Genomic DNA, 12,175 nt, shown 5'->3' with positions numbered 1-12,175 from the left:
CGAGGCGTCTGTCCATTTCCCGCTATTCCCACCCACGCCCCTTTTCACGCCCATTTTCCGCCCAGCCTTTCAGAACTCTGTGCATCCGTTACTTTCGCTTTGTTTTGCCTTAGACTTCTATTCATGCGCTGCATTCATTTCGAAATTTCGCTGAATTTTTTTCCAGCATTTTAACATATTTTTTGGGTCGCATTTCCCCTCAGTTTATAGCTTCATTTCCGACATTTCGCGTGCTGTTGGCAAAAAAATCTATTTATTATATATGACTGGGTATATATAATATATTTTTTGCGGCTGCCTTTTGAAAAACAACATGGGTCGCTTTCCTTTTTTATGCGCTGAATTTGTTATGCAATTTTGTTTTTTTGCTTTATTTACATTCGGTCTTGTCTTTTTTGTTCCGAGGGCCTGCGAGCAATTTGCAATGGAATCGCTTAGTTTCCTCGGAAAAATCGCTGCAAATATGGGGGAGCAGAGCATAATTTTATTTGTTTTTGTGTTGATTTCATTTGCAGTGCTTATGCTTTGTGGGCCTTTGTTTGCCTGCGTTCGTTGCTCCGCTCTATTTATGCTAAATTAATGCAATTGTTTCGCTTGCAGACGATAAAAGTTGTTCTGCGATGGGGAAGCAAAGCGGTTAACGGGGCGTATGAGTGATGCAAGTGGAGGTAAAGCATTTATTTCCAATTTGTACTGCGTTTATACAAAATAACTGCGCATTATCATAAAGTGCGATAAGCTTGGCCGGGAAATTTGATTGTTTATTTAAATATGTTAAGCGTTTATTATATTGTTTCATAGATATTATGTTTTCAATATTTTTCCTTGCTTTGGTTATTTTATGGTATGGTGCAATAACATTACTTTGCTGCTAAGTCTAATGAATTTTTGAACTGAAAACCCTTTTCCAATCACCCACAAATTCTCATCTCCATTATTTCAATTTGAATGCATTCATCCAGCCGGAAAACACATGTAGTCCATGTTGTTCCGGGCAAACTCAGTAATTTATTCCCAAGACTCTTTGGTCCAAAAGAGTCAGTCAGTCAATGGCTTCGTTCTGTTTTTAAATCCCCATTCCCCTGGCCATTTATATCATTTGGCCACCACCCTTGGCCTGATTGTTCAGCTGGTGTTCCTCCACTCGTTGAACTCATCAGCAAAGTTCCAGAACAAATTTGCAGCAATTTGTATTTCGGTTTTAGTCTAGCTTTGATCCGACTACAAATAGGAATCTAGCACATATTACACCTATGTATATACGCTGGCTATAAATTTCACTAAATTTTATAAAGTCAACTTTGTGCAGCAAGGGGTGGCACACAAAAAAAAAAAAAGAAAAGAAAATGCATGGACGGACACTAAGTGCTTCGCACACGTACCATACGTAAATGTGTTTATGTGTGCTCTCGTACACGAAGGAAGCCAAAGGATGAACATTAGATACATCCATGGCTAGACTTCCCTACTTCGCCAACACAGATACTCAGATACTTAGATACTGGGCGCCCCACATACACACACACACACACACACACACAGACACGCAGTGGCAAGTGGCAAGTGGCAAGTTAAGCACCCAGCATTGACTACCACAATAGACAACATTAAAGTTGGTTTGCCAGCTTCGGCTTTCCCATTTTCCCATTTCCACTTTTCCGTTTCCTCGTTCGCCTCGTCTTAACGCCTTTGGAGATCTCTCAAAGCGTTTTTCTCGCTCCGCTCAGATCATCTTACTTAATCATATACTCTTACTAAAAGGGAAATCTTAGGCATGATATCCATGAATTCAAAGGAAAGTAAGTTAGTTAAGAACATACTATACTTTTGGTTAAGTCGTTCCTCGGATTTAAGTATAAAATTCCATCTATAACTTAATAGGATTCATTCAAGTGCAAAAATAACCTCTACTATCAAGAACTTCTCGAGAGCATTTCTCCCTGCCGAATCAACAGCATTTTAAGGGTATAAAAGGCTTCTGCACTTCAATGACTGCCAGTTTTCTTTACGTTTGCTTTTTCTATATTATATTTGGATTTTCCTACCACTTCCCCTCCCCCCCTCGGTCCACAACTCTCAGTGCGCGTTAAAAAGAAGAATAGACACATGTGAGCAAATGCCGGGGAAATAAGTAAGAACGAGCACTGTACGTTATATTTTTATTTCGCTGTGGCTCCGCGTGCCGCGTAAATTTTACAAATACGTTTGGGGCCAAAAGGGAGTCCTGTGTGCGCGTCCTGGCAGGAATTCCTCTCTATTTGCTGGGGTATCTGTCTCAGGCTCTCGACCGAGTGCAAACCAAGCGAGACTGAGTTTTTTATGTTGGCTTAATAAAAATACATTTCGCACGTGGAACGGAAGAGGAACTTCACCCACTCAACTGGCTTGCCACTCCACTTTGGCGCATAACCCTTTTCCCCCGGATTTTCTATTTGTGAAAATGCACTGCGAAGAAAAATCTATACCTTAGATATTACAATTCTTTATACGTTTAATAGCCTAACAGAAATATCCTGCTTAGTAGTAAATGTGTAAGAAAAAGTAAGAATAGTGGTAAAAATTGTTAAAATGTAGCACTTTTTCCACTACACAGATTTTATGCCTAACTATGCTTTGTGAAATATGTTCGAATGCCTATTGAAGTGAAAATAATTTTTCCATTGGCTCATAAAATATTAAAAGTTCCGATTTTCCGTGCACGCGAATCGTTTTAGATTCGTGCATTTCAACTGGCTGCTGGTCGCAAAAATAAACCGCATTCAGGCAGCACTCCTCCTGCCACCCGGAAAATGGCACCCGCCACCCAGTGAAAACCCGGATAGATAGCATGGGCACACTTACCAGAGAATCCTTCCGGACACGTACAATTGTAGTAGGCCACACCGTCCACACATGTCCCGCCGTTCTGGCAAGGACTCGACCAGCACTCGTCCCAATTCGTTTGGCACTGGATCCCTGTGTAGCCATCAATGCAGTAACACGAGTACGAGCTGTTGTTTTAGTTGTTTCCATCCGGTGGGTGTGCAGTGCGGTGGGTGTGTGCGGAACGGTGTGTCAATGATGCATCAAACGGTGGTAAAAAACAGCCGGATAGCACATACAGCAGCATCGCCAAAAGAAAACAGAGAAAACGCAGGTTTAGTGGCAGAACGAAGCAAATGCTTTAGATAGAAATTGTTTCTAGGGAGGGCTAGAGATACAAATACAGATACAGATACAGCAGCACTATAATGGCAGTGGGCAGTAATTGAAGTGGAGATGGGCGGACACGGATAAATTCGCTGAGATATATTCTCCGAGATATATATGTATATACCTAGCTCTATAGCCACTGAACTAAATGGAAATAGAATTTTGTATTACTGCCTCAAAACGTAAACGGCTTTCGTATATACCTTAAATAATTACTATAAATATTCCCAGTGATATATTTAGCCTAAACTGTGTTATTCAATCAGAAGTATGATATTACATTTTATAATATAATACTCTAGCTACCTTTTTATATCCATGAAAACTCCTACTTTTGTGCTTATCCTAATATTCACAATTATGAAAATACAGCATACTAGTCTAGTCTCACATTTGAGTTGGCCTGCACTCCCGTATTTTCCTGAATAAATTTCCCTGACTTTCTGCTACATTCAGACATAATGCACATACCCTGCAGCCAAATCGCCGGCCAGTTGAGTGCTATAAACTTTCAAAGAGCGCAACATTGGACTTGAGTAGTTGTGCAAATAAATATTTGGTAGACATTTGGGATTGGGTTTTCCATTTTCATTTCCATTTCCAGTTCTATTTCCATTTTGGCCAAACCGAATTCGAATTGAAACGGAAATGCAAAGAGCGAAAAAAGTGTCAGGGGATCTGTGGCCGAGTGTTACCCGAGGAGCACTGCAAACATGGCAGCAACTGCTGCCAGGTAACCAGGTAACCGGCTTAATTAAAGAACTTTCTTTGCCGTGTAAGTGGGAGCCAGTGGGGCTGGGAGCGGGAAGTGGGGTTGGTGCAGGGGTAGATAACGTTGGCTTACTGTTGTCCCTTATAATGGATTACATTAGGATGCAGGAGGCAGCTGATGGCTCCCGGTGCACATGTCTGTTATGGTCTTGGCACGGCATAAGCACCCAGAAGACCCTTGTTTCCAGTTCCAGTTTACCCTGGTGCTCCTGAGTGAAGCCCCTGAGATTCTATGCCGGCTGATTATGGGCTACGGTTGGACATTTGCACCCGGGAGACTATTTGATTTGTTGTGCTCAGGCAGGAGCAATTGGGAAATGACTACGTAATGGCATTGGACTCGCTCCTTGCGGTCGGAATATCAGAGTGGCTATGGCCATCAAGATATTGTACGTTCGGTGGAGTGGGTAATTTTTTGTGACCTTGCAAAGCACTTATAGACGTGGATTCTATTTATAGTCCATAATGTACTGCTGGTAATTTGTTCAATAATTTCCTAATCATTAGTCATGAGTTATAGTTGAAAGCATTTCAAGCGTATTTCTATATCTAGAAATCTATATCAGGTCTAAATGAAGTGAACTATTATTGCTGTTGGCAATTTGCCAAGCAAATCATATCCGTCTGCTCATCTTTAACAGCCAACTTTTATTGGAGTCTTCAGAGCGAAGTCATAAAACGGTTAAGAGCCATCTTATCGCTCGAGTAAGCCAGGATAAACCAATAAAATATCAATGTTCTACGAAGCCAGTAAACTCCTTCGCGCTATTTCCCCCTCGACGCAGTCGACCCCAAAGTTTGAGCTGGTCGAAAACTATTCAGTTAATCCGTTTAAATCTCATGGCATCGTGTTAAATTTAATTGCAGCTATAAATTTCGCCTGCCAGCATATAAACTTTCCCATCCATCCGACTTGGCCAGCCTGAGTTTTTCCACTCTCCCCCTTTTCTTTTTTTTTTTTTTGGGTGGGGAAATGCAGGCGGGAAGCGATTTCAAGCTTCTGGTTTTCGCATTTCGCATTTGACTTGCAGCTTTCCCATGGAGCTATCGTAAAAAATATCTTAACCGCATTTCCCCTCGGTGGTTGGATGGTTGGGTGATTGGGTGGTTTGGTGGTTCTGGATGCTTTCTGGGCGGGATTAGCGCTGGCATATATCGCGAAGTGAGCATAGAAAAATAAAATGGCAGTTACTTAGTCGTATAAATGGCGTCAAGGAGAAGGATTGCCACGTCTTCTAACTTGTTTGTGCAATCGGTTTTGAGTTACATACACATATATCCCTGTGTACGACTGGGAATAAGTGCGATGGTGGAATCTCTGACAGTTAAGCCTCAAAGTTTAGCCCACTGAATGGCTGAAAGTGCAGCAATTTGGGGAGCTACTTGGATTTGAATTTGAGATGAAGTGCAGACTCTGGTGATATTTGCCATGGATTTGCATAGCTTTCTTATCCGAATTGGCGCAAGAAAAGTGCATTCTTGCCTTAAAACTGGCTGCATTCATTTAAAAAATGTAACTGCGAACGTCAATGGATACAAATAACTGCAAAATTCTTTAAACTTCATTATCTTAAAGCAAGATATTTAATTAAATTCCCCCGTTGTGGTTTCTGCATTTTTAATAAAACTGGAAATATCTGCATATCTTGGCTATAAATTTTGTGCATTAAGAATGCACTTCGGTTGCTCGTCCAAGTTAATAATTTTCCAGCTGCTTGCAATTGAAACCCACTTAACCCTATGGCCCTCCCCCTGGCTTTTCCACCCCCACACCCATACACCCACACCAATGCACTTGCAGTGGCCGCAACTTAACCCCATTTAAACGGGCATGCATTAAAAAGTGTGAAGGATGTGAGGCCGGAGGGGTTGCCCTGAAACAGGAGCGGAAATAAAACCGAAGGGGGGAGGACAGCTGTGGCAAATTCATTTCCCTGCTAAGTGGCGGCATCAACATCGAGGGTTCCCCATATGCTATGGATGGGGATGGTATGGATGCTATGGATGCTATGGAAAGGTACCTATATCGGGGTAACTGAAACTGAAGCTGAATGCCCTCCTGATGCTCGAGTGGTGCGCAAGTTTATTGCCACTCGAAATGTGTTGGACGCGTTTATTGGTCGCTGCCTGGCCCATAATCAGCAAAAAGTAAAACGGTTGGGAAGTGCTTTTACCCATTTGGGGATGTTCGAAAAACTGCCATCAGATATGTCGAACCTAACGAGGCTGGCCTATGCCAATTGGTCTGAAACTAGTCGGCTAGTACTGTTAATGTTCTATTCTCATATTTTGTGTATAAAATAATAAACCTATAAATGAATAAATACCTACAACAGCTGCCATCCCTAGCAAGTTGTAAGAGGGCTTTGCACCCGAACTCACCTGTTTAGGCCATCGATGCACACGCCGAACACACAGGGATTGCTGAGGCAGGCGAATCCTGCCTGGCTGCTGCCCACGAGTATGGCCAGGATCAGAACCGGTAGCAGCAGACCCCTTGCTAATGTCCTTAATGTCGGAAGGAGAATGTTTGGGTTCGAGTTCAGGCTTCGTGTGGCTGTTACTGATTTTCTAGTGTTGCTGTTGCTGCTGCTGGTAGCTGTTATCGTTGGTTTCTCTATTGTTGCTGTTGGCATCTTTAGCAGGTGGTTTCGTTGCATGTCCTTCGGGGCAAGGGTAACACTCAGGCCGGTGGTGGTGGCTCCGTTGGCTGTCAGCGGTGTGGCTGCCCCCAAAGCTGTGCCGGCCCCGTCCTCAGAGTCCTTCGAAGGCAACGTGGCACATCGGCGACCCATGATGTCGCGTTTAATTTGTGGCCATTCCGCCATCGTCTGCGTATCAAAGTGATGCACGTTGCTCATACGCCCCGTGGCTGGGGAAATCTTATTTTGATTGATGCTACTGCGACTGCTGCTGAAGAGTCGCTTCCGCTTGGGTGTCCTTGTTGCTGGTGGTCTTCTATCCGCTTAAGTGCTTTATTAGTTCTCATTGTCTGCCCCACTGATTGTTTGCTGGCCCAGCGGTCCTTGAATGCAATCTGCGTCGCCTTCGCATCGCATCAGCATCCTTGCAGTCCTCACAGTCCTCACAGTCCTTCGCAAGTGGCTGGCATTCTTGTTTATGATTTCGACCGCTTCTATCTGATATTTGTTGTTTCCTCTTTTTTCTGCTGCTTATTTTCAGAGCTCTTCAGCGGAGTATTGTGGCTCTTCTGGTCGCTCACATTGTCGCTGCCATTTCAATTGCAATCTGTAAAAAGTGCAGAGCGCAAGAAAAAACTCGTAAGTATTGTGGGATAATATTTGTGGTCCTAAATTGTTTCGCCGCTCTAAAGTGGCAATTAGATAGTTTGGAAAGTTTTCTGCTCCCACAAAATTTGTTGGAAAATGGTAGCTATTTTTCGTCAACTAATCTGTGTAATAAACGCTGTGATTTAATGAACACTAAAGGATTAATTAAGTGGTACCTCATTTGTGTAATTAATTGATTTTATATTCGGGCTTAATCCTGTAGTGATTGACAGCGTTTCTATTTGTGGAAATAAACCAATTTTGACAAAGCCCAAGCCAAATCCTCAAACAGCACATCACTTTGTGTGGCAGTCGAAACCCGTTTTACACATCTAATCCATAATGCCGCCATGTGGATTGCCATTCCATTTCGCTCCGTCTGATGGCCAGATGTACACTACATTTTCCCATTACCCATGTGTCAAAATAAGCCCGACAACTTGCTCGCATATCACACATGTGCCGCATGGATTTGGGTTAGTTTTGGGGCTTTGGTTACTTGGATGTTTAGATAGGCCAAGAGCGTACAGTAAAAGAAATGTTTTTTAAGAAAAATGCTGGGCTGTATTTTATAAAATTAACTTGCTGGTCAGTTAGCCTTCCTTTCCTTGAACACGGAGAAAGTAATTTCTTCTGCATGTACAGTATGCAGACTTATAACTTAGCAACGTTTCTTTGCCCCACCACCCTAGTCGGAAAATAAATATTTTTTATGGCTGCTACAGAATGTTTGCCAGCTAAAAAGGAGACAGCTTTCGTGACCATTTCCAAGTAGTAACTCGCAACGTCAATTGCAGCAGAGAGCAGCAGACTTGTGCGATGGCAACAGATAACTGACCAGGACACTGGGACACCCTCCTGTGGAGGGATTTGTATTCCGCATCCCCACCAGGACATGCAGCCCGACTGCACCATCAACATAAATCCGACTTAACTTGGCCAACGACCAAGCAAGTGCCACAGTCTTTCAACATCGCTTTGGGGGTCGCACAACTATCCGAGCATATTGTTTGAAGGCAGCACTATATGGCCAACGTCAGTCACAACGTTGGGATTGGGATTATAAGCGGCTAGTACGAGGAGGAGCCAAAGTTTGGTGGCCATCTTTACAGCTGGAATTTAGAGTCCTGCACAAATTGAAAGACGCAAACGTCAGCGTTGATTAACTTGCATAAACTTATCACATATCGTTATGGTAAAACTGCAGAGCATGTAAAGTGCACTTTAAAAATATGCCAAAACACACACTAAGAATGGTCATTCACAACGTGAAGAGCTCTCTCAGTTTCACAGTAGCATTTCCAAAACCATCGTGATAGGTAAGTTGTTTTAAGGACATTTTGAGCAGAGCGCAGGCACATTTTCGTCGAGTGCACTTTACGTTGGCAGTTTGATGCCAGGCAATAGATCCTGATGATGCTGATGAGGCTCGTGTTGCCATCGTTGCATCCATTTTCCCATCAGCAGGCTGCATTGTCAGGGGGACAGCAACAAGAACAGCAATAGGGAATAGGGAAGAAAATAGGGGGTTTTCCACAGGAGGTACACGGATATCATCACATTGCTGATGACGGCAGGCGACGAGCGGCGGTGAATGAATTTAGCTTGTAAACACAGGCAGCATGAAATGCGCACGAATGGAACGGCTCAAACTGGCCGGGAGCCAAAAGGAGGCGGAGGGCGTGGTGCAGTAGGTGCTGGAGAGGCAATCTCAAATTGCCGGAGAAGAAGGCTGAAGTTGTTCCAGTTACACAGAGAGATGGCCGAGTGCATCCGCCACTTTATCCCCCATCGCTTTTCCTCTCCATTCAACAAGAGACAAACAAAATGTTGGCCATTTGAAGTTGACAAATCAGTTGGGAAATCCAAGCCTTCATCTCTTTTTAAAGTAAAGCTAGGATAATCTCTAGTATTTAAAATTAAACAGTTGCAAAATCGATTGCCTTGCCTATAATCATTAACTGATATTTTCTTTCCTAACGAAGTATGCGTTTTTGGCCATCATTAAGCAGGAAATGTCATTAAATTGGTGGCACCTGCATATTGTAGGACTGTAGGACCATTTTCCGCTGTGAAAATGTTAACTGGCGAAGGGAGGGCCATAAAACCAAAACGTTTTCATTCGGCAAATTCTCGTCGTTCACCTGGGTGAAAGCCAGGCCAAAACCGAGATCCACAGCCTAGATGTTTCTGCTTTTATTGTTGCCACTGCTGTTGCTGCCGTTCCTGTTGGCTTTTTATGGCATTTGCAGCCACTGCAACTTTGTGGAAATCCCAGGAGGTGGCTGGAACTACGGGGCTTGGGGAGCCGAGGACTTGGCCATTAATGTGAGCCATTTGCCAACAACTGTGTGTTGACATAATGTTGCAGATTTGCAGGACGAGATGGAAGACGTTGTCGCCTGTCCTTCAAGAATTTGATGACATTAATGAATGGGCCTTGTTAGGCAATGTGTAATCTGGTGGGGTAATTATAAACAGGTTTTCTACGTCCTCGTTAGTCGGTGATGAGGAGCAGAGTGACAGGACTTTTCTTTTGGGGGAAAGCAGCCTCAGGAAGTTGGCAAGATGAATGGCAAAACACTGATGTTGAAGGATTGCAATCTGAATTACGGCAAGGAGTTGGAGGGACAAGTCTAGATTGCTTTGGCGTCAAATTAGTATTGAATCTGAATTAATGATTATGATTTATTGCGCAATAATCATAAATCATTCTTCCAAAAACATTTACCTACCGACTTGTCCGTGTATAAAATACATTTTTTTAATTTTTTTTTTTTGTGTTTTTGATAAAAAATAATCAGTTTTTTTTTGATAGCAGTGAAAATAATTGTCCAAAAGTGGAATGCCATACCTCTTTGAAATCGTAACAAAATTTCCTATCGATCCATGTACATACATTGAAATGCTAATTTTTGACCATTTTTCGCAAATTTTGATGATGGTACCCCTTATCGAAAATGCAAAAATTGGTCAAAATTTTTTTTTTTAAATCGAAAAAGTATGGATAGACATAGTTAGCTGTGCTTATTAGCAGAACAAAACAGTCTTTATTTTAGCTGTGCGTCCATTCTTGGCCAAGTTTTGGCGAAAACGCCGATTGAAAATATCCGATTGAAATATGTAGAATCAAGAAATACAATTAGTTCCATGGCTAGCTCGTTCAACTTGAGCTCTCCATTTCTTTGAAATACTTCTCCGAAATTTCCCAGAGTGCTGCTCAGTTTATTTGTAATTCCTTAGACCAGAGAAATTTGCTCGCATAAATTTAATTAAATTGTGCACATTTTTTTGCCGGCTTGTGTTGTGCAATTTATGCAAAGCGCTTTCGAGTAAACAAGTGCTGGCGTAAAAACTTGAAAATGCTGAGACAACACAGTCTTCTCTCATCCCCGCCTCTCACTCATATTGTTAATTAATTCTGACAAATATTGTGCAAATATTTGGAAAACTCAGCAGCCAGCAGTCAGCAGAAGCAGAAACCGTTTATAATAAGGCAGGCAATATGCCGAGCCATTGAGCCAGGATCTTTCTGAACACTTGGCGCTGCCTGTGTGTCCTGTAGGAGCGTGTGAAAATCGATGGCCAAAAATAAACAATACAGCGAACGCACACGGACGCAGAGTTACACACATGTTAAAATAATTAACTTGTCTTTGACAAGACATATGAGTAAACACACACCACTCTCGCTCTCTCCCTCTCTGTTCATAAAACACGCCATGTGGGCACTGCACAAATACAATTACCTTTAAGTACCCCCCGCCCACCTGTACCCCCTCCACCTGTCCCCCAACCCAAGCCCGTTCTGCAAACACGTGCTCGACCTGCTACCAGTTCCGTTTGGCTAATACGATTACATGCCCGGTTCCATCCACCCACATGAAAAGCCCTGCCCCAAAAACATAGCCATACATGGCATCCCATAGAGCTCGCTTGCAGCGGGGAAAGCTATTGAATACCACATTATTTTCTTAATTTTAAATTAAATTATGGGTACAAATAGAATCCTTTTTTAAGTAGTTAGATATAGCACTGAATGTTGCTGACAAACGGATTTCTAATAACATTCAAGAGCACCCTGGTAATCCAACTTATTATCTCTTATCTCTAATTTTCTAAAGCACCACGACTCTTATAGCAGTGTAACAACGTGACGTCGTTTGCGGGGGTGGTGCCCAAAAGGCAGGCTGCTTTCCCCAAAAGGGGCGTGACCAATCGGTCTAGCTCTTGTTGTTATTCCTGTTACGGGTCGTTATAATTAATTGACTTAAATCAATTTCTGACTTTGAAGTATTCGTGAGCATTTCTCTGTCGCAGTCGCTGCTCATAAGATTCGCAAACGATTTTCATAACTCATACGCAGTGTGGGCCAAATGGGGGTTGAAATTGCTTGGCAGGGAAAGAAGTGGCGCACCATGTCTTAATAGGGAATGGTCGATAAAAATATAGCATAATGTGTGCGATAATTTTGCCTACGAACAGCTTGAAGTGTTTGGGTTTTATGGGGGTAGATATGGAAGAGGTTCAAGCCTTGCTTCAACTTCCAATTGAATACTGCCATTTGGGGATACGGTTCCTTTTTTTATTCTAGAAGGAAAAGCCATGGCCAGTGCATTATCTTTTGCTTCGCTTTTGCGTTGATCCCTGTGGAAGGCGCATAACATGCGACATCCGCCGCCTAGGAAGTTCAAAGCCTTCGAGATATATGACTGCCATATCCTGGGCTGCATCTGCGTCAGCTCCAAGATTAAGTGTCAGCACGCGCTCCATTTTCGCACACAAAAGGAGCAGCTAGCAGGATACGCGATACACGAAGATTGCGCATACGCCATGTGTTCGCCTTTCTTGACTTTCTTTCCTTTTTGGCGCCTTTTTCTTTTCGCCCTCAGTCCCTTCTGCTGACCTGCGACATTAACATT

At 42.8% G+C, this 12,175-nt stretch overlaps 2 protein-coding genes across 3 annotated transcripts in view; one reads left to right on the top strand and one right to left on the bottom strand.

Annotated features, from left to right (window-relative positions):
* The window catches only part of LOC6526552 (protein eyes shut), a 38,315-nt gene extending 31,489 nt beyond the window's left edge, over positions 1-6,826 (bottom strand). Inside the window, exons 1-2 of the mRNA XM_002087626.4 lie at positions 6,346-6,826; positions 2,842-2,990 (exon numbers count right to left, since the gene is read on the bottom strand). Of these exons, the coding sequence (XP_002087662.2) occupies positions 2,842-2,990; positions 6,346-6,824 (628 nt within the window). The 5' untranslated portion in view covers positions 6,825-6,826. The remainder of the gene's footprint in view (positions 1-2,841; positions 2,991-6,345) is intronic.
* LOC6526551 (MKRN2 opposite strand protein) overlaps positions 1-12,175 on the top strand; it is a 52,437-nt gene that overhangs the window by 29,967 nt on the left and 10,295 nt on the right. Inside the window, exon 1 of one of the 2 annotated variants that reach the window (XM_002087625.3) lies at positions 7,146-7,244. The exons of the other annotated variant lie outside the window; for it this stretch is intronic. The gene's annotated coding sequence lies outside the window, so the exon portion shown is untranslated. Of the gene's footprint in view, positions 1-7,145; positions 7,245-12,175 lie in introns of those variants that run through there. 2 annotated transcript variants of the gene reach the window in all.

This window comes from Drosophila yakuba, chromosome 2L (genome assembly GCF_016746365.2).
Source record: "Drosophila yakuba strain Tai18E2 chromosome 2L, Prin_Dyak_Tai18E2_2.1, whole genome shotgun sequence".
Lineage (NCBI taxonomy): Eukaryota > Metazoa > Arthropoda > Insecta > Diptera > Drosophilidae > Drosophila > Drosophila yakuba.
Note: the sequence above shows the minus strand (reverse complement) of the source record. Positions and strands in the feature narration are given on the sequence as shown.